Source organism: Prunus mume, linkage group LG5 (genome assembly GCF_029339155.1).
Source record: "Prunus mume cultivar Tortuosa linkage group LG5, ASM2933915v1, whole genome shotgun sequence".
NCBI classification, from domain to species: Eukaryota; Viridiplantae; Streptophyta; class Magnoliopsida; order Rosales; family Rosaceae; genus Prunus; species Prunus mume.
Genome location: NC_142702.1, coordinates 19240869 through 19262547, shown reverse-complemented (window position 1 = coordinate 19262547; position 21679 = coordinate 19240869). Strand labels below are relative to the sequence as shown.

The 21679-nt window shown below is 37.0% G+C and overlaps 3 protein-coding genes across 3 annotated transcripts; 1 reads left to right on the top strand and 2 right to left on the bottom strand.

The window, feature by feature from the left end:
* The first annotated feature begins 11159 nt into the window (after nt 1-11159).
* On the top strand, nt 11160-12287 carry LOC148917240 (uncharacterized). Its single transcript, XM_089053358.1, has one exon. The coding sequence runs from the start codon at nt 11312-11314 to the stop codon at nt 12086-12088; it is 777 nt and encodes a 258-aa protein (XP_088909484.1). The 5' UTR covers nt 11160-11311; the 3' UTR covers nt 12089-12287.
* Nucleotides 12288-13049: 762 nt separating this feature from the next.
* Nucleotides 13050-15131, bottom strand: LOC103331777 (large ribosomal subunit protein eL22y). Its single transcript, XM_008234428.3, has 3 exons — nt 14991-15131; nt 14201-14443; nt 13050-13447 (listed from the first exon to the last, which is right to left on the bottom strand). Exons 2-3 carry the CDS (start codon nt 14428-14430, stop codon nt 13303-13305), a joined length of 375 nt encoding a protein of 124 aa, XP_008232650.1. The 5' UTR covers nt 14431-14443; nt 14991-15131; the 3' UTR covers nt 13050-13302.
* A 1267-nt stretch (nt 15132-16398) lies between these two features.
* On the bottom strand, nt 16399-18870 carry RPS13A (ribosomal protein S13A). Its single transcript, XM_008234427.3, has 5 exons — nt 18719-18870; nt 18521-18593; nt 17478-17616; nt 17195-17381; nt 16399-16651 (listed from the first exon to the last, which is right to left on the bottom strand). The coding sequence occupies exons 1-5, from the start codon at nt 18739-18741 to the stop codon at nt 16618-16620; spliced, it is 456 nt and encodes a 151-aa protein (XP_008232649.1). The 5' UTR covers nt 18742-18870; the 3' UTR covers nt 16399-16617.
* Between the last annotated feature and the right edge of the window lie 2809 nt (nt 18871-21679).

The following is a 21679-nucleotide window of genomic DNA, read 5'->3' as shown; positions in this document are numbered from 1 at the left end:
TTGCCATATTGAATGTGTTCTTGTTTGCAATGAATAATTGGGTTAAGAACTAGTTATGAGAAATCAATTCTTGAATTCCTAATAACAAATGCCATGTTTTAGGGTTTTTGTGACACTCATATTCTCTTTGATCTTAATGGATTCTTGATTGTTAATTTGAATAAATGTCATACTAGATTTCAATTAAGAATACACATATTGATGTAAATGTCATACACTTTACATACACTTAAGAGATAATCATACAACTTGAGTCAAATGACATTGTTGTGAGCGTCGTCATCATATGCTTGCTAGAAATTGATTATCTATTGTTTATAGATTGATTGATTGTTTGGAGGTGGATAGTGAGTCCTAGCTATTGTTCTTGATTGATTCTAAACCAATTTCCCTTAAACTCTAATTTAAATTATGTTTTGTTTTATTCACAAAATCAAATCAAAACCCCCCTTGGTGTTGGCGTGTGTGTGGAAGTCCTTGTGTTTTAATTTTCGTTGCGTGACATTGATAAACATCTCTTTAGATTACAATCTCTGTGGGAATGACCCTTGCTTGCTTACTATACTATCATTTGATTTGTGCACTTGCAAGGTTTTAATATTGTACCAACACTTAACCAAAATTTTCAACATGTTAAAACGCAGTTTAAAATTCCCGAACCTCATCATGCACAGTCATAAGTAGTTGTAAAGACTCCACCCACAATCATTCATCAATCTAAAACAGGTTTCTGCTCCGTCACAACCACAAACCAAATTAAAGTCCAAAAATATGGTTTATCTTGCGACTGCACCTAGGTGAGACCCTAGGCTACCAATGTACCCTTACTGAGGGATCAAGCCGCACTTAATTCTTCGATCAATAGTCATGAATCACGTAACATACAATTATTTTCAGTAATATCAACAAGTTAATTTTAGGATCATCTTTTCCTTCTTAATAAAATTACAATATGCTAAGCCTCATTCTTTAAACATTACTCTTTTTTCCCGATATAACATAATAATCCCTTTTCCTCTCCCCGTTACTTTACTACACGTCGGAGAGTCCAACGCCACGTGTAGTAAAGGAACAGTAATCAATATATCCGAATCCTTTACCACACGTCGGAATAATTCAATGCCACGTGTAGCCCACAAACCAAGTGAGCCCACACACTGGAAAATCCAACGCCACGTGTGGGTAAATCAACCAATATCAAATGTGTCTGGGTTCTTTACCACACGCCGGAAAATCTAACGCCACGTGTGGGTATAGTAGCCAGGGAAAGTACATACGAGGGTGAGGTTTATAACCATTATATAAATATTATAAAAATAATATTCCCTTTCTTAATTCAATTTTCCCACACATTTATTCATAATATAGAAAATAAACTCTCAAGCATATATTCCATAAAGACCCAAAAATAATTCAAATAATAATTAAAACTTGTTTACAAATAATTTCCATAAAATACTATATTCCACAATTATAATAATAGACTTTCGTAAATACTCTGATATCACCCAATCCATATACTTTAATAATAATCATAATAATATTAAATAATGATAAATATTAACCCTTAGAGATCCCATATCCTCACTAACCCAAGTTAAATCAATTTTCAATCAAAACTCATTATGCAAGAAATTCCATATTGGAAGAACATAGTATACTTTTTTATTTTATTTTAAATGTCCACTCATTTTCTAATAATCATAGCCGAGACCCAAGACTCACTTTCACAACCCATCAATCAAGTATCCCATCCTCATCCATTCCATAACTTCAATTATCAAAATAATATCCAAGAATTCCATAAGATACTATAAAACAATCTCATAATCCCAACATAACCAACATAACTCATATAACAATCAAGACTCGTTAATAAGGTCATTCTAGTACTTCTCGAAGGGTGAAACTACCTTGGAAGACTCACGGTCAACCTAGGGGTCAAATTGCCCAAACTTGGTCCACCGGGTCCATGGGGCCCACGAACTCCGATTTCCGATTCGAAAGTTACTATAGGTTCAACAAAGTTTACTAAACATGTCCTAGAAGTTTGGTCCAGATTGAGTGGTCAGATTGCTCATGATTACATGATCAGACGATCACCATTTTACACAAATTTTATGTAATAACCCAAACCTAAAATTAATATTTAATTATTAATTTATTGGAGGAAAAGACTAAAATGCCTTAGAATTTTTATTAGGTCAAAAGTTGACTTTTTGACCAAGAAGGAAATTAGCGATTTCAATTATATCGTTGCGTAGAGCGCGACGAAACGAGTCCGTAGACACGTAGTGGACTCGAATCGGAGTTGTAACGAAGAAGTTACGGTCAAAATGCTTCAAGGGGAAAAATGGTAATTAGGAAAGTCAAATTTTTTTTAAAACCCTCTCTCTCTTTGGTTCGTGAACCTCCCCCATTTTTTCAGCTCGGTCGGTGGCTTCCAAGAGCCACCGTTGCCACCACAGCCACGGTGGGCCACGAGATTGGACCCAAACGGACGGCCACCCCTCCTCTTCCCTTCTGATCGGTCTCACCCTTGGGACCGCGGAGATCGCGGAATTGCCGTAGAAATGGCGGTTTTTGATTTTCTCTAGCTTCGTTCGAACGATTTCGGGCACCAATTTGGACGAGTAAGGTATGAATTTCTAGCTATTTTTCATGCTCTAGCTGCTGGTTGGATAGGATTTCAGAAATTTCCAGAGTAGATAGCTCGATTTACGAGCTAGGTTTCAGCAGGTTTTGGTCACTGTTCCGCCACTTCCGGCAAGTTTTTGGGGTAGGTCCAAGAACAAACGTGGCGCCAAATGGGGTGTTATACCTAGGATAGGAGTCTTGAGCCTAAATGTTGAGTTTTTCCGGCGATGCGTTATCGCTTTACGCACCACGCGCTGCCAGCGCATGTGGCGGCGCGTGGCGATAGGGTGGGGACCACAGTCAGTCCTAGAATGATCTCCTAGTTCTCACGAGCACGTAGGATTTCGCGGATCTTAATTCGGATATCGTTTGAACCCCGAACGGATCTCGCCTACTGTGCGATTTTCGGGTTCAATACGTTTGAACCGTTGGATCTTAGTTAATTCCAAGTATGTTAATCTAGATTTTCTCAGAGATTGTATAGTATTTGACGGATCATAAACGGAGTCCGGATACTCGAATGGTCAGCCCTAGAGCAGTTTCAAGCGGTTCAAGTGTCATGAGCAGAGAAAAGAACTACGTGTGGCTTGATCCTCGAAGTGCGTGGGCAGCCTACGATTATCGGCGCAGCCACGAGTTAGGGCTCGGGGTTTATATTCTGTTTTGGGTTTTTTCGTCTTTTACGACCAACGGTTACCAGTGTCGTTTTACACAAGGTTCGACCCGCATTCCAAAGTGAAAATTGGGTCAGGTCTTTTCAATTGGTATCAGAGCATTAGGTTAACTTCCTGTAGACACTGCATTACTTATGCATCCGTATTTTCAGAATTGCTGGACAATTATTAGGTTGTTTTATTCCAATTGTTATTTCATTTGTTATTTTATTTGTTATTTTATTTTATTGCATTGGTGTGACTGAGAAAACGGATATCCAGAAGGATTTGAAAAATTTGTTGAGGTTTTCATATAAAAATCATGTTATACATGTTATACATGTTATTGTATATACACACATATGTCGAGAACTGAGGTTTAGCGTATTTAATTATCTGTTTCTTTATCACCTATTTATATTTGTTCATATAATTCATTGTGTTTTCAGAGTATAAATTTAATATTGGAATGATATGCTAAGCAAAGAGCAATGTGGTTAACCAGCTAGCTAAGTAGTTGATGCATATATTCAGGAGTTGAAAAGGAAGAAATTTAATTTTTGGTTTTCATCAGATTTTGGTATATATAAATATATGTATATATTTATGTATATATGAATATATGTTAAGTTCAGTTGAAAACCAATTTATTGAAAGTTTGTGTAAATAGCAGATTATGATTTTCAAACCCACCGTGAGGGTACCCCCCAGTTGCCTTGAGATAGTCAGTTATTTTTCCTCACGAGTTTCGGGGCGCTGAACCGTGTAGTGCCAGTTGCGGCTCGGATTGAGATGTGTCTCCGAGACCTGCCAGGTTTGCGATCAGCCGACTACGGTCCCCGAGTCCTGCGATTGCGGCTCAGTTGACTTTGTGTCACCGAGACCTGCCAGGAATTGACGGATATCGATTGCGGCTCGAGTTGATTTTGTATCACCGAGACCTGCCAGGAATTGACGGTTATCGAGGAATTGATGGATATCGAGGAATTGACGAATCGATATGGGGGTACGCCTAGGTGGAGAGAATTTAAATTATGAGAGGTTTTTTTTAAAAAAAAAACTAAATTCAGGATTTTATACAGTTACCATTATTTATTTAAACATCACAGTTGTTTTACAAGTAATAGATGGAATATGTATATGTATATATACAGGTTTACTGATGAACTTTACTTATTTTAGTTTAGTTTGCTTTAATTTATCTTATTTTATTTTATTTTATTCAAGTTGTTGATCTTAATCTTTTATTATTGGATATAGTATTAAACAGTTCCAGTATTTCTTGTATATTTTGCCCCACGAGTCTTACAGTTATCCGGACCGTGAGAGCTGCGATCAGGTTGACCAGATGTCTCCTGAGTCCAGCAAGTATTACAGAGCAGGATGAACTATATATTCAATGTTTTTCAGCAAGATTATTGCTTAGTAAGTTATGTATAAGCAGGAATGCATGAGTTCAGTACCTTATTATATGCTATTAAATATTTTAAGTTACAGGCTGCTGAGTGAGATTACCAGAGTATTATGGTTGATCTGAAAGTTGAGATGAATTTTATGAGCAGAATCATTTATTTGAATTGTTGCAACCTAAGACTTGAGTGTTATGATGTTTGATTCCTCTTAGATATAATTCGATACATGCTGGCAGTTGTGATATAGATATATATTTAAACATATATGCTTGTTTTACAGGTAGAATGTTTTTGGGAAATGTTCAGATTACAGGGGAGACTCTACCGAATTTTTGGTAGAAGTTACACTGGAATTTTGTTTAAATTCAGTTAAAAAGGTAAACTAGTCTTTTACACCCAGCATTAGCCAGTGTCAGACACTCAGAGGGAAAAAGAGATTTTAGCTAAATATTAGAGTCATGGCAGCATAGTTTTAAATTTATCAGAAATTTAGTTATTTATCAGATCTTTTCAGAGCTTTATATTTTCTTAAGCCACCTCAGGTATTCAGACATAAATGTGTGACCTTCGGATTTTATTAATTACCTTATAGATACAGTTATTGAGATGCAAGTGGTGAGTACTGTTTTAAAAGAGCAGACTTGGGAATCCGAGTAATGATGCAGGCTTAATACCCTCACCTTTTCGAGTGATGGGTAAGTAAATTTCGAGGACGAAATTTTTATAAGGGGGGTAGATTGTAATAACCCAAACCTAAAATTAATATTTAATTATTAATTTATTGGAGGAAAAGACTAAAATGCCTTAGAATTTTTATTAGGTCAAAAGTTGACTTTTTGACCAAGAAGGAAATTAGGGATTTCAATTATACCGTTGCGTAGAGCGCGACGAAACGAGTCCGTAGACACGTAGTGGACTCGAATCGGAGTTGTAACGAAGAAGTTACGGTCAAAATGCTTCAAGGGGCAAAATGGTAATTAGGAAAGTCAGATTTTTTTTAAAACCTCTCTCTCTCTTTGGTTCGATGAACCTCCCCCCATTTTTTCAGCTCGGTCGGTGGCTTCCAAGAGCCACCGTTGCCTACAGAGCCACGGTGGGCCACGAGATCGGACCCAAACGGACGGCCACCCTCCTCTTCCCTTCCCGATCGGTCTCACCCTTGGGACCGCGGAGATTGCCGGAATTGCCGTAGAAATGGCGGTTTTTGATTTTCTCTAGCTTCGTTCGAACGATTTCGGGCACCAATTTGGACGAGTAAGGTATGGATTTCTAGCTATTTTTCATGCTCTAGCTGCTGGTTGGATAGGATTTCAGAAATTTCCAGAGTAGATAGCTCGATTTACGAGCTAGGTTTCAGCAGATTTTCGGGTCACTGTTCCGGCCACTTCCGGCCAGTTTTTGGGATAGGTCCAAGAACAAAAGTGGCTCCAAATGGGGTGTTATACCTAGGATAGGAGTCTTGAGCCTAAATGTTGAGTTTTTTCGGGGATGCGTTATCGCTTTACGCACCACGCGCTGCCAGCGCGTGTGGCGGCGCGTGGCCAGTAGGGTGGGGACCACAGTCAGTCCTAGAATGATCTCCTAGTCCTCACGAGCACGTAGGATTTTGCGGATCTTAATTCGGATATCGTTTGAACCCCGAACGGATCTCGCCTACTGTGCGATTTTCGGATTCAATACGTTTGAACCGTTGGATCGTAGTTAATTCCAAGTATGCTAATCTAGATTTTCTCAGGATTGTATAGTATTTGACGGATCATAAAACGGAGTCCCGGATACTCCAGAATGGTCAGCCCTAGAGCAGTTTCGTAAGCTTCAAGTACAGTCATGAACAGAGAAAAGAACTACGTGTGGCTTGATCCTCGAAAGTGCGTGGCGACCTACGATTATCGGCGCAGCCACGAGTTAGGGCTCGGGTTTATATTACTGTTTTCAGGTTTTTTCGTCTTTTACGACCCACGGTTACAGTGTGTCGATTTTAAATAAGGTTCGACCTGCATTCCAAAGTGAAAATTGGGTCAGGTCGTTTCATTTTAAGTCCTTGAATCGGAGCATCCGAGACTCCGATTCTCGATCCGCGAATTCCTACATGATACTAGTGGTAGATCAACATATTTAGAAATGGATTCGATCCAGCAGTCCGAACATATCGAACCCGGATAACGCCTAATATGCCTAAATCTGATTGACCGTAAAACATAACCAAATTCAAATCCGAACATACCATGGTGCTTGAGATGACATAGGAAATATTTTAGGACCAAATGGGGCACGCAAGCATGGCCTACAAGCCACCACACGCTCTGGCAGAGCGTGGGTGTCTTGAGAAAATTCCAACGACGGGAAAATGCTTGAAACACCCGACAATACCTATACCTACATGATCAGGACATCTAGGGGAGCAACTTTTGTTTTTGGATCACGACCAAAAATTAACCAAAACTAGCCAGAACGAAGTCGAAACCATTGACCAAAAATAGGTTTAAGAATCAATTTGTAAAACCTCAAAATTAACACAAACCAATCACATAAACAAGTAGAGCATGAAGAGTAGATGAAGTTTCATTAGTCTGACATTTTGGCCGCTGGAATGCTGGAAATCGCACAAACAGTTCCAACGACGAATGAGGTTTTTGGCTTGGTTTCAGTCAAATTGTGACCAATCTTGGAGCTTCGAAGGTGGAAATGGGTATGGACATGTAGAGGAGGAAGAGACGAAGATTTGGCAACTTGTTTCGTCTGAAACGATGGCCAGATGAAGTCGGAATCGGCGTTGGAAAATATGGTTGTGTGATGGAGAAAAAGATAGATAGATAGAAGAATCTGGTGGGTTTTTAAAAATCCAACTTTGAAATATTTACAGTTGTTCCATTGCACTTCCGTTGATCATAACTTCTTCGCTACAACTCCGATTTGAGCCACTATGTGTCTACAAACTCGTATCAACGCCCTATATGCAATGGTGCAATTCATTTCTCCAAAATCTTATCGGATTAAAAGTAACCAAAATAACCCTACCCCCAAGGGCGAAATTGTAATTTCACATTTAAATAAATAAAATAGATTAAATAAATGTTTTAAATTAGGTCGGGGTGTCACAAAGAATGTCCCAATGCTCTTTTTTATCCATTGGAATTAGACTAGCTCCAACACTTCCTTTTACCTATTTGAAACCAAAGAGAGCCTTCTCCGTCTATAAATTGGGAGGCATTGCCCAGGAAAAACTAACTTCTCTTAGTTGCTGCAAGCCTCTCAGCAACCATGAGAACTCACCTTTCACTTAGCAGCTACAAGCATTAAGTGTCCATGGACCCATTCTCTTGGCTGCTACAAGCTCCTAGCAACCATCACAACCATGTCTCCTACTTCCTTATCCTTGAAATCCTTAATCTTCTTTATAAAGCCTCACCTCAAGCATAAGCCCAAGCTACTCCTTCATCCTCCCACCTCCAGAACTCATAAATCTCTCTAGAATCATAGTCACAAACACCATAGCCTTCAAAGTCTTAAATTTTTCTTTCCTCAACCATGCTCTTTGAACCATATTCATTTGACTGCTATAAGCATCCCAACAACCATCACAGCCAAACAATCAAACCACCATAGCTATAGCTTCAAACAATAAATTCTCAGCACCCAAACTCAAGTATATCAAACACAAGCCAAGTGTTGGGGTCTTTTTTGTCAGAAGGCTCATCCGGGCTTATTGATTCTTGGACTGCCATAGAGTGATGAATCAAGCCTTCAATGCCTTTTTTTCTGAGTTAGCAAGAACTAGTCCCAAAGTACCCCAAGGGAGAAGCAAGTCTCAGGGGAGTACTTTGTTCTTCTTCCAGAGGCTGCGTGTTTTGTGTTGATGTTTTCGGCAGCTTGACGAAGATTTGAAAATGGTGCATTGATGTTGCACAGGCTTGGCATGAGAGTTTGCTTGGTGAATCAAGGTACTACTAAGCTTGGCATGAGAGCTTGGAGTGTGGGAGCTAAAGACCCATAAGTTTAGCAAATGAGAATGCATGTGCTTGGCTTGATGTTAGATATGCTTGAGTTTGGGTGTTGATAATCTATTGTTTGTGGCTATGGCTATAGGGATTTGAGAGTTTCAAAAGAATGAGGATGAGAAGAAAAGCTTGAGGTTTGAAGGCTATGGTGTTTATAGCTTGGAAGGAAGAAAAATGCTTGGAGTTATGCTTGGTGAGGCTTTATGGAGAAGATGATGGATTTCAAGGGTGAGAAAGTAGAAGACATGGTTGTGCTAGGTGAGGAATTACTGTGAAGGCTACTGGAATACTTGCAACAGCTAAGGAAATGTGAGTTCTCATGGTTGTTGAGAAGCTTGCAGCAACCAAGAGGGGTTGATGACTGCTGGGATGCTTGCAGCAGCTAAGGAAATGTGAGTTCTCATGGTTGTTGAGAAGCTTGTAGCAACCAAGAGGGGTTGATGACTGCTGGGATGCTTGTAGCAGCCGAGTGAGGAGTGTTGACTGAAGAAAAATTGGTGCCCTTTGCTTGAGCCATGAATGCCAATTTATAGAGGGTAAGGGTTTTCCTTTATTTCCAATAGGTAAATGGAGGTGATGGAACTAGCCTATTTCTAGTAGTTAAAAGGAAGCACTAGGACATGTTATTTTCCAACAAGTGAAGATAGGTACCATAAACTGATTATTTCCTATGGGTAAAAGGAAGCGTTGTAGACTGCTTATTTACAGTGGGTAATAGGAAGTGCTGGAAAATACTTGTTTTCCAACGGATAAAGCTAGGCATTTGGAAAATGACTATTTCCTATGGGTAAAAGGAAGTGCTTGAAAAATATCTCATTTGCTCACCCACATTGGAGAACTCTAAGTAATGGGCTTGGACTTTGGTGCTCCCAAGTAGCTAGCCCAAAGTCTCCATTATCCAAGAGCTTCTGTGGGCCTTGTGGACCTCCGTAACCTTCCACACCACAATTCCTCAGGCAAGCCCCGTAAACCACATGACTTGGGTTCATTTGAGCTTGGTAGGTGATTGGCATAGGAAAAATGTATTATTGATTTGGCATGGCATGTACACTTTTATATATTTATTTAATAAATTAATCCCCAAAATACAGCTTGAATTAACGCATGACCAACATTATATGTTATATTGGGTTTTGAATGTCTTTGGGCTTCTCATGACTTTTTTGAGCCTCAACACCAAGCATAAGCATTTTCATTTGCTAAACTTGTGGTTCTTTAGCTCCCACACTCCAAGCTCTCATGCCAAGCTCATATAATCTCAGTTCAACATCAGTAAATCATCTTCAGTCATTTTCAGGGCTGCGGGAAACGTCAACACACAACATGCAACCCCTAGAAGAACAAAATAATACTCCCCTAGGAGGATGCTTTGGGCCTAGTTCTCACTAACTCATAAAAAGAGACAACGAAGGCTTGATTCACCACTCTACGACGGTCCAAGAATGAATAAGCCCGAACAAGCCTTCTGACGGAAAAAGACCCCAACAGATATATGTCAGAGTTTCTTCGATCTTGCGTGATCATTAGTTGAGGTGCACCATATTATCTTAATTTTGATGTTAGATCGCTCAGCTATTGTAATGGCTCTTTGTGGCTAGTGTTTTTTTTGACTAAATTATGAATGCGATCAAAGAATTTCTCAAAACAAACTTTAAGTTAATTGTTCAGTCTCAGCTTGAAGCTATTCGACTATGGTTGTGCCATAATAATAAGCAAACTGGTTTGAAAAGAAATGAAGTTAAAACATTATAGTAGTTCTCACCAACAAAAAAAAATACAAATAAACCCATTAAAACATGATATATTGTACAAAAACTCATATAAAGCCTAGTTGAGGAGAAAACCCCAAAATTAGTCACTTGTTATTATAAAATTTTAACACATTAAGAACCAATTAGAAAATGACAAGTGTCTAGTTTTGTGTTTTCCTCTCCAAATATGCTCTATAAGAGTTTTTGTATAAGATATCATGTTAGAATTGGCCTATTTGTGAAAAGCCCAAAAAATAAAATGCATATATATATATATATATATATGAAAATGAATTTTCGTAGGACATGTAATTATTATAAATAGTAATACTTGGTTTAATAGTAACACTCAAGTGAAATAGACTAGCATTGATTTTTCATTTGGGTTGGCTCGACAAAAAAGAAACCTGCCACCAAAAAAAAAAAAAAACTTGATAATAGGAAAATAATTTTATTTTGTTTGGGGTAATACAAGAGACTTCTCCAACAAAAAGAAAAATAATTGTAGTCATAAAGCAAATTGAAGCACACAACACAAACAGCATTTGTGTTTGGGTGATTTTTGACGGTGGCGATCTTGCCACTGAAAGGATTTGTTCGGTTGGTTTAATTTATCATGTCTAATAAAAATTTAATAGTACAATATAATTATTTAGAATAAAATATTGGTTTTCCCAACGAGATTAGGAAACAGAAAACTATAAATACATATGTAGCCTGAGCCTTTTGTATACACTAGCTACTGTGATTTAGGGTTTCCAAAATTCCCTATAATCTTTTCTCTTTCAAACGATCGAGACCCTTCACTTCACTAGCTACTTTCTCTTTCACTTCACTAGCTACTTTCTCTTTCAGACAAGATGAAGGCTTTGAAGGAACAGCGATGCGAGCGAGAGCCTCCTGTTGACGTTGACGATGACGACTTTGCTGGACTCGCTTGCCCTCTTGACGACCTTGAAGCTGTCGTCATCCTTGAAGGTGAAACCACGACTTTCGATCCCTTCTTGTTCGACAACGTCGAACTTGATGACCACAACATGGCAATTCAACAGAAGCCCAAGAAACCACCATCCAACGGCAAAGGGAAGAGTTTGGAGACCGTCCGCTTGGTGCTATGCGCACCACCTCCATCTTCTTGTCAACCAAACCCTACGGGGCCAACAAAATCTGATGCTCACCATCAACGGCAAGACTGGGATGATGAAGAGAAGTTGGAGCATAGCAAGCGAAAGCTTCACCAAGGCTATCAAGAGTTCCACAACAAGAGAAAGAGAATTCAACTTCTTGACATCAAAAACTTGCCTTTGCCATCTAAGCAGCCAGGCCGGGTTTTGAGCAAGACCAGTTCGAGTAAGTGCGGAGCCTTCTCTGATTTTTCGGAGAGCCAACAAAACCCTAAGGGGATCTCAAAATCCACTGATCATGATCTTCATCATCGGCAAGATTGGGATGATGAAGAGAAGTTGGAGACTAGTGTTCGAAAGCTTCACCAAGGCTATCAAGAGTTCCAAAACAAGCGAAAGAAAATTCAAGTTATCGACATCAAGAACTTGCCTTTGCCGTCTAAGCCGGGACGAGGTCGGGTTTTGACAAAGAACAAGTTTCTGATTAGCTCCAGGAAATGCCGAGCCTTCTGATTTCTTGGAGAACACGTTTCTTATTGTCTCGTTTATTCTTTAATTGGTATCAGATGTAAGTACGTGGTTTTTGAACCACAAAACGATTATAAGTACATGGTTTTTTAGGAGAGGAGAGCTAGCACATTTTTTATTCAATTCATTCTGTAATTGTGATCAGTTTATGTACAATTGTAATTCAAGTTTCTCGACTCCAACTTCTCTTGATCAGTTTTGATTATAAAGCAAACTGAAACACACAAAACACACGAGTGGTTCAATTTGAGCGATTTTTTCCTGTTGATTTTCTCTCTGCTTTGATAATTTTCAAGTTTTTCTCACTTTTCTTCACAGGCTCTCTATCTCTCTGATTTCTTAACCACAAAATGATTATAAGTACATGGGTTTTTGTGACAGCAATGCCAACCAATATTCCTAGTGCTTTGATAGACAAGGGTCAGAGCCAAGTTGTAGATGTTCCTAGTGCTAAGGGTACCTATTTTCTTAACCGATAATATTTGCACTTGTTTTCCCTGCATTCGAAGACTATAATCTCTATAACCTCACACGTATAGTTAATGCATCTCTGATTCTTAAGTATAAACTTCCACAGGAGCTTTGCCGTTAGCAAAAGTAGCACTTTTTCTATTGGCCTCTGTCAAGAGAACAAGGAAAGCGATTCGGTGTTGAGCAGTACGAAATGGAAACCTTTTCAAGAGATCGTCATTTTTTCGGAAAACCTGGTCTCTATCCCTCCCTCTGTTTTTGTTCCTCCTTACTTTCCTATACATATCCATCACTATTTGTGCGTCTTATCATTATGACAAATAAGCAAATCATGAAACCATACAATTAAGGTCTGATAATTGCATAGCATCCATACTGAGAGTTATAATTGCATGCCATCCATACCTAAAGTAACTCTCAAGAATTTTTTGTGACAGATATTAAGGGAAGGTGTGAAGGACGTGTACATCTAAAGTTGAAATAAAAACTTATCAAATTATGCGGTGCCAAAAATTTGAGAATAGTGCCTGATCCATTCGTTGAACATGATTAATTAAGATTTCCTAAAAACCCAGATCTTCTATATTCTGATGTACTAATAGCAAAATTCGATAATCACCAAATTAAAAGAACAAAACTTCAAAACAGCATTCATTTCAGCAAAGTACCGCACAAAAAACAGTAAATAAGTAAACAAGGTCCTTCGATGACTAAAATCATTCAGCATCTCAATCTTCCTCCTCCCCTTCATTCTCGGCAATGTTGAAGTACCTCAGTTCATAAACATTCCGATCCTTGTTGGAAGCGATCACTCTAAGCCAATCTCGCACATTGTGCTTCTTAAGATACTTCTTTGTCAAGTACTTCAGATACCTGAACCCCAGGAAAACAACAAATATACTTGTAAAACAATGCAACAACAAAACAAGGACCTACTCTGATTTTTTTTTAAATAAATGTTTTTTAAAAAAAACCAAGGTGTAATGGCAAAACAGCTATAACACCCCTCCGCATACTAAAATTTCGTAAGTGTTGGAACACCATACGTGTCACAATCACTGAACTAGAAGTACAGAGCAAAAATCATGGTGTGTTTTGTCAGAGTTTATCATTTCAGTATTTCAACCACAAAATAGCTCAATGTAAATACTTGAGCTCTGTAAAAATATTACATCTAACATATTTAACAATCTTTTTTGCCTCTACAAACAGTAGATAAAATTAATAAAAGAGTAAAACAAAGTATCAAACATTTAATATTTGTAAACAATGCGGATTTCAGTTAAAAGTTATGATTCTTTCGAGCAAATGAACTTAATGAAGCTTTAACATTCAGATGGGTATGCAGTTTAATGTCCTCTGATATCTATAAGAGCCTGACAGTTAAAAGCACCATTACTATCATCACTGGGATGACCAGTTATCAGTGCAAAATACAACTGATCCTCTATACACAGGTGCAACATTACATAAATAAAGCATTCTAAACAGAAATCAGAACTAAATAAAATTCAAATGTCTGATATCAATCTCACCTACTGTATAAATGAACTCATGAACTCTATAAACTAACCAGACATCCAATTAGTCATACAAGTAGCAATCACAAAAGATCAATCAAATTACCTCTTAGAGAAGTTACTGTCAGAAGTGACAGTGATCTTGCTCTTCTCCCGGGTCACACTGACGGCATCACCAAGTGCACCGGCCTTGCCTCCAACCTTGATCCTCTCCTGAAGAAACTTCTCCAGGGATGCAATGTCCATGATCTTGTCCTCCACTGGCTTTCCACAATCAATGGTGAAAGTTACTCCCTTCTTTTTCCCCTTGGGACCTGCTGCGGCTCCTCGACTCATTGTCGATTATCTTCTGCAACCCACACAAATCAAATCAATGCCTAAGATCAACTAGAGAAATATGTCATCTACATACAAATTTGATGGTCAAAACACGTGTATAATATACCACACAAAGCATAACAACACAAAATATGTAACAGCTAACAGATTTATACACAAATATATGAAACCCTTTTCCTACAGGGCTAGGTTCCAACCGCATCTCTAGAAAATAAAGTGGAACAATCAGCTATTTGCTTGTAAAACTTGATAATTACATCACTGAACACAAAATTTCATAAGCTGGAAGACAGGAGCAGATAGAGATATGCATATTCCAAATTTTCATTTTTGAACTCAATCTAAAAACACCATCAATTAAATTTCAATACCACAATCACCTATGAGTTCACAAATCTAGAAATTTTGAATCCCAAAACAACAGCAACTGAAATTCTGAAGTAAACCCAAAAAGAAACTAAAAATCAAAAATACAATATTATCACCAAAAAAGTTCTCATCCGTAGTGCGCATTGGAACCGAACAAAAAGAGAACGAGGGGAAAATATAGAACGTACCGAGAGTCGAGCGAGAAAGAGAGAGGGGTGATGAGTTCTGTTAGACAATGAAGAAGACGGCCAAGAAGAAAAGAGTTTCGCGGCGGCAGTATGCTAATATACAGAGCAGAAATGAGTTAGGGTTTACTAATGTGCTGAGTTTTGTATCCCGTGTGCACTGGTGTATGGTAATGCGAAGTTTCAACCACTAACAAAATGACACGAGGTACTGTACAAGGCCAAAGCTCCAATGACAATTTTTCTCTACACACGATTTTTATTTTTATTTTTATTTTTTCCCCAAACACAAGCGAATTTCTTTTGTCTTGGGTAAAAAACATGTAAATTATCTAATTTGCGGGAAGATGGAACGAACTCGATTGTAAGGGGCGCGAGTTCACTACCCAAGTCAATTGGTCTAATCCACATATGCTTGTATTAAATTAAACATTACATAATTGGGTATACAATATGTCATAATTGGACTTAATTGAAGGCCGGAAACCTGACCCAAAAAAATATATTCAAGGCCAAAACCCATAATATCTTAAATAAGATGGCCCATAATTGAAAGGCGAAATTTAATTTTGGTCCATATAATTTCAATTATGAATTTAACTCCATGTTTATTAGTTGTTGCAGTTCTAGGACAATAAGGGCATGTTTGGTATTCAACTTGAATCCAACTTTTTAAACTCAAAAACAGAATTTGAGTTCAAAACAAAAAAAACCTGTTTGATAGCCCTATTTTTAAAAACTCAAACTCAAGAACAACTAAAAAAAACCCCTAATTATTAAAAACAAAAAAATATGTTTTTTTAGTTTTTTTCTAGCAACCCACAAGTTCTCAAATTTTTAAGATTTGAAAACAGTTTTCAAGTTGTATACCAAATAATTTTTTGAATCTTAAAAATAAATTAAAGAACTCCTTGTTTTTAAGAAAAATCAAAGTTTTTGAATTCCCTATTTGAATAGGATACCAAACACCCCCTAACTATTTTCCCTTTTCTTTTTTTCGACAAAATTAGTAGGTGAAGGCAATGTAAGAGCTAAAACTTTAACTCCGAAGGGCATGTGGAATATTCGAAATAGATTTTGAAAAACTTAGATGCTAATATAAATTGATATAGTTTATGGGTGTCTGACCAGACGCAGACGCAGACGCATTTGTTATCTGTACGGTACATAAGATGTAATACTGATAAATTGATTGGAGGGTTATGCAATGAATTACAGATTAACATGACATAAAATTCATTAAACTGAAACAATACTTGACTGGAACAACAATGTCAAACTCAAATTCTGTGAACATTCAGTTGTGTGAAGTATCCTTATGCCAAGATCGCATTGCTATAGGTTAAGCCAAAACCAGCCTACAATGACTCCCAAGCTTCTTTCAAAACATGTTCCAGACAAAGGATCCAAATGATGCAATGATATTCAAATTATCCAATTCAAAAATTAAAGATAAATCTGCCAAAAAAAATTTGTAAACACTTGAAAATCCAAACAAAATCAACTACCAAGGAGTTCCACAATGAGGATTTTCATAAAGTTCCAAACTTGAAGCAAACAAGTAACAAACTAAAAATTAGTCCTGATTTTTCAATGTGAGCACCTAGAATTGGTGCCGATCATATCCGACCTAAGCCACAAGGGTGCTGGCGGTTGTAGACTCACTGCGAAAAGAGATCAAAGGATATAAGCAATTAAGGAACAACGAGTTGACACAAAATAAGATATAATTTGAATTGAGCAAGCAGCAGAAGCAATGCTCTTCAACACGCAAATTTGTATAAGCAGTCATGAAAAGAATATAATTTCATATACAGAACCCACTCCAGCCTCACTCTCACAGATGCCACCTTGTAACTAGAATGTTTATGGAAATGGGTGGAAACCAAACACTAACATTAGACATATCTCACATCGATTTCATGTCTGAGGGGAAAGCATTCTACCAATGTACAAGTTTCTTGAGGGCAGCATATAAGAAAATTAGCTTCCCACATATAATGGGTTCTTCAGATTGTGAATGTCTGGGGAAAGGCGAAATCATTCACAGTAAGCAGTAGAATCCTAAATTACAGCATCTAATTTCCATATAGGATAACACACTCTACCTAGTGTTAGAGTGAACAATCCCATTAGGTGTCTTCAAGGGAGGCTAAGAAAACCCCTCACATGAATAAGACAAAAGTAAACGGAACAAAAATACTTACTATTTCCATACTGGTGGAAGCTTCTTTGTCTTCTTGTAGTAACGAGCAAGGCGATGGATTCTGCTCTCAACCAAAATCAGTCTAAATTTAGAGTCCTTGTCCTTCCTGTTCCTTTCCAAATGTTTTCTAATTGAGACAGCTTTCTTGATGAGGTGGTATAAATCCTCAGGTATTTCAGGGGCAAGACCTAACCCAACAAAGAAAAAAGGATAAAAAATCGTTTACTCATTTGTCTTCAAATATAATACAAAATATGGCAGTAGAAATATAAAAAAAGACGCACCATGCGCCTTCAGTATACGCAATATCTTGCTTCCGGTAACACTCTTCACCTGAGCAATCCCATGAGAATCACGTAGAATAACACCAATTTGGGAGGGTGTTAAACCCTTCTTGGCAAACTTGCAGATGTTCTCCTCAACCTTAAAGATAAAACCCACATGGTAAGCATAATACACAAAATTGAAATTTGTGTTAGTTCCTTTGCATTGTAAGTGAATTCTCTTGGAAATATCAGTAGTTAACAGACAACCAAATATGCTCTCATCCATTGAATAAAGAAGACTGGGTTTGCAGCATTTTCCATTGCCACAAAGGTATGTGGTCATTCATTGTAGATATAAAGACATAATAATAAAAAATTTGATTAAATGAACATGGAACGCAAAACAAACTTGAAGTTTTGATTATTCTAAAATGCCAAAACCACTTAGCTAGAACCAAACAAAAGAAACGGTCATTATGGTTTTCAATGATAGAATTGTAAAGATCCCAACTACAATCGCAAGGCATTAACAGACTTGTAAGTATGAAAACTCGATGCTATTTAGAACATCATGAGTATGTATGACACAACAATCAGACTCGAGCTTTCATTTGGTGCAGACAGCAAGGAAAGATGTGACCAAATGAAATTAAAATAATCTGTTACTTCATAGAATAGACACCCAATAATTCCAAATCAAAAGGAGAGAAAAACTCAATCAAATATCAAAAGATCGTCTTTTGCTTCTCTCACTATATATCTCATAAATCAATCCATTCACAGAAGATAAAAGACAGACCGAGAGAGGTGAACTAATAAGGCTCTGTTCGGTTGCTAATTGACTAAAGAAGACCCACAAAACGTAATTACCAGATAAAAAACGATCCTTTACTGTCTGATACCAAATGGGTAAGAACAGCTTCTTCTTTTTTGTTCATTTTCGCAAAAGTGCGGAATGAAATAGAGCAAAATATTCAAAACTTACTTCAATTTCTCATTTACCAAACAAATCACAACATAACCCAATTACTTATTCAAGAGTTAGAGTTCGGGTTTCTCACATCCTGAGTAGAGATCTTCAGCCAGCTCGGGGGGGTCCTCTTGTATGGAAGAGCTGAAGCCGATATACCCTTACTGCAAAAAGGGCACAAAATACAACCACCAAAAAATGGGTCAAATGTCAAACAAATCAACTGAATGCAAGAAGGATTCACGGAGCTTATTTACAGAGCCTGTTCAGATAACAAGAAAAAACGAACCCTCTGCTGTGCATACGCCCCATGGCGACTGGTTTGTCGTCTCTGTGCCGTTTCTGGTCAGTCTAGTTTTGCCACTCTGTTACCCGCCGAGAAACCCTAAAATAAAGAGAGAGGTGGCTAAGGTAATTCAGTAACTCAAATTGTCAAATTCAGAAAAAATGTAAAAAAATAATATTAAACACATAAAAATAAAATTATGATTTTGGTAATGTGTATAAGAGCACTTTCACTGGTTAGCTTCTTGTCATGGCAAGGGGAGCTCTAGAGCATACTATTCACGTGAATAGTGGCTGCCTACCCTCCCTTAGCAAAATGTGTTTTCAGTTTAGAACATGACAAATACTATTCATTTTTTATTATTTTTTTTCACAACTTTGTTTACTTAAACAATTAATTTGGATAAGATTTTTGGGTTCCTACGTATGAGAAATCATTTTCTCAAGATTTTTAGCGAATGTACAATATTGACTAAGTATGAAAAATAGTTTTTCGAAATAATCATTTTCTCAAAAAAAAAATTTGACGGCTTTTATTCCTTACTCATTAAATAAGAAAACTTGATTTTATGGGATTTTAATATGAAGTATATATTGACTTAATGAACCATCATTTTTAGCCTAAATCGTATTTTGCACTAAAACCGATTTTTCATATTTTGATTTGATGGGAATTTGATTTTCTAGTATTTTTATTTGAATCTAAATGTGGGGTACTTCCTTGTTTACATTGTAAACTTAAGTAAATGGAGTAATATAAAAATAAATAAAAGTAAAAGGACAAAGACATTTACTTAAATGTTGAAAATGAAAATAAGGTATAGAGAGAAAAAAAAATAATAAGTAATTTTTTGGTATTTTTTTCAATTTTTTATTACAAAAATATTGGCTGTTGGTGTTAAAAGTGAAGAGTATTGGTTGGTATTTATAGAAAACAATTTCAGTGTTTTTTGGGTATGTTTTTTTTTAAATTTTTATTTATTTTTTTTCTTTTTTTTATTAGGAAAAAATTGGCTGCCATTGGATTGCTGGAAAAAAGGAGATCGAAGAGCCCAGAGCCAACCACGTCGGCTCAGCCAGTAAGCACTCGGTCACCAGTCTGGCCCCCACCTCTTGCCCGAGCTCCATTTTGTTCTGGAACGCCTACAAGACCCAAAACCCCCCCACTGAGCCCAGCCTGCATTGCTGGAAATGCTCTAAGGGTTTTGAGACCCAAAATAATTTTGCCAACAAAAAGTACCAAGACATTCAAAAAATAATGGCCAACTAAACAGTATGATGGAATTAGACAGACAATTGAACCTTTATGTATAGAGATAGTCGCTTAATCTTTTTTTTATTTGTTACTTCCTCATCTCAATAAAATGATATCGCTTGCTATCAAAAAGCATGATGAGATTTAAACATGTTATTAAGTTTAACCTTTCGAAGGGCATGAACTTATAAATGAGAGGTGATGTGATGATGGTGGTAGTGGGAGAAGTTTTGAGGATGGTAAGGCAGTTGGCGACGGCAAGAGTGGTTTGCGATAATGATGGTTGTGGTGGTGGTGGATGTGTGATTGCAATGGCAAACTAGTGGTAGTGGTGGCAATAGTGGTTGCGATGGCAATGATGATGATTGGGCTGGTTGTGGCAACGATGATAGCGATGGTGCTCGTGGCGACCATGAAAATATAATGGTGTACGTTAGTGGTGGTGGCACAATTTAATAAGCGACTTAAAATATTAATACTTCATCCATAATACATGTTAATTCATTCATTCATACAACTTCATGGTCATGACCTTAACTTCATATCTCATGTACCCAAATTGCTTGTGCCCTCACTGTCTCTTTGCCTAATTTGTTGACACGTCCTTGACTTAACATACTCAAATGTTGTTAACTCCTGTTAGATAACAAAAAAGACCGACTTTTCTTATTCGAGTCATCGAGTCATACTCTCAAATCTCACTACTCACCAATCGAACATGCTCTCAAATACTCAATATTTTTTTTTTTTTTCATTTGCTCTTATTTTCTCTATTGCTTTCAATTTCACTACTTGAGTAGATTTGATTTTTTCTCTCTATTTCATACATTTTGTATATATTATGAGTGGATTATTCATCCATCTATCTATCAACAGTTTTTAAGAAATTTGTTTGTCGTTTTTAGGTTTTTGAAATCCGTAATAATATATGGAGGAAAAGCAAATAATTGCAAAACCAATTAGCAGTCCCAACAACAATAAACCAGAGGGAAATGCGTTTAGATGTAAGAACTTGTGTTTTTTTTTTTTTTGGTTGGTCAAATACGAATTTATGATCAACAATATTCAATATTTGATTATTGAGGTTTGTTTGGCTCTGGTGAATGGAGAGATTGTGAAAAATGAGAAAATGTTAACAATGTTTGAGGCAATTCAAGGGCCACATGTCAACATATTAGGGAAGAAGACAGCAAGGTAGATGCAATTTAATTTACTCTAATATCTCAAAAATATTAATACCAACTAATATGTCCAGATTACAAAATAATGCTTGAGAACCCTATTTTAATGAACATTTACTACTTCCTCTCAAATGCTATTATATAAGATTAGACAAACTATGTATAACTTACTCAGCATGCAATGCAAGATGTGAGACCAAATTAGAAGATCATACCTACAATATGTGTTGGTAAAAATCTATTGCCCAAATTAGAAGATCATACTTTATATATTCTGCATATATAAAGTATGTCCTCACAGTTTGCATGCGTTTTGGGGTTATGGCTGTATTTGCCCTTAAATTTGTTTATGTTAATATAAATAAATAAAGTGGCATAGTAATTTTTATTTTAACACGACAATACTAGTAAATATTGATGGCCAGGTATGTTGTGTAAGAAACTTACATATTAATATCTGTCATATAAATTTGTAATAACTCTTCATGCATACCTAATTTCTTGTTTTTGTTTTTTTTTTTCTTCCAGA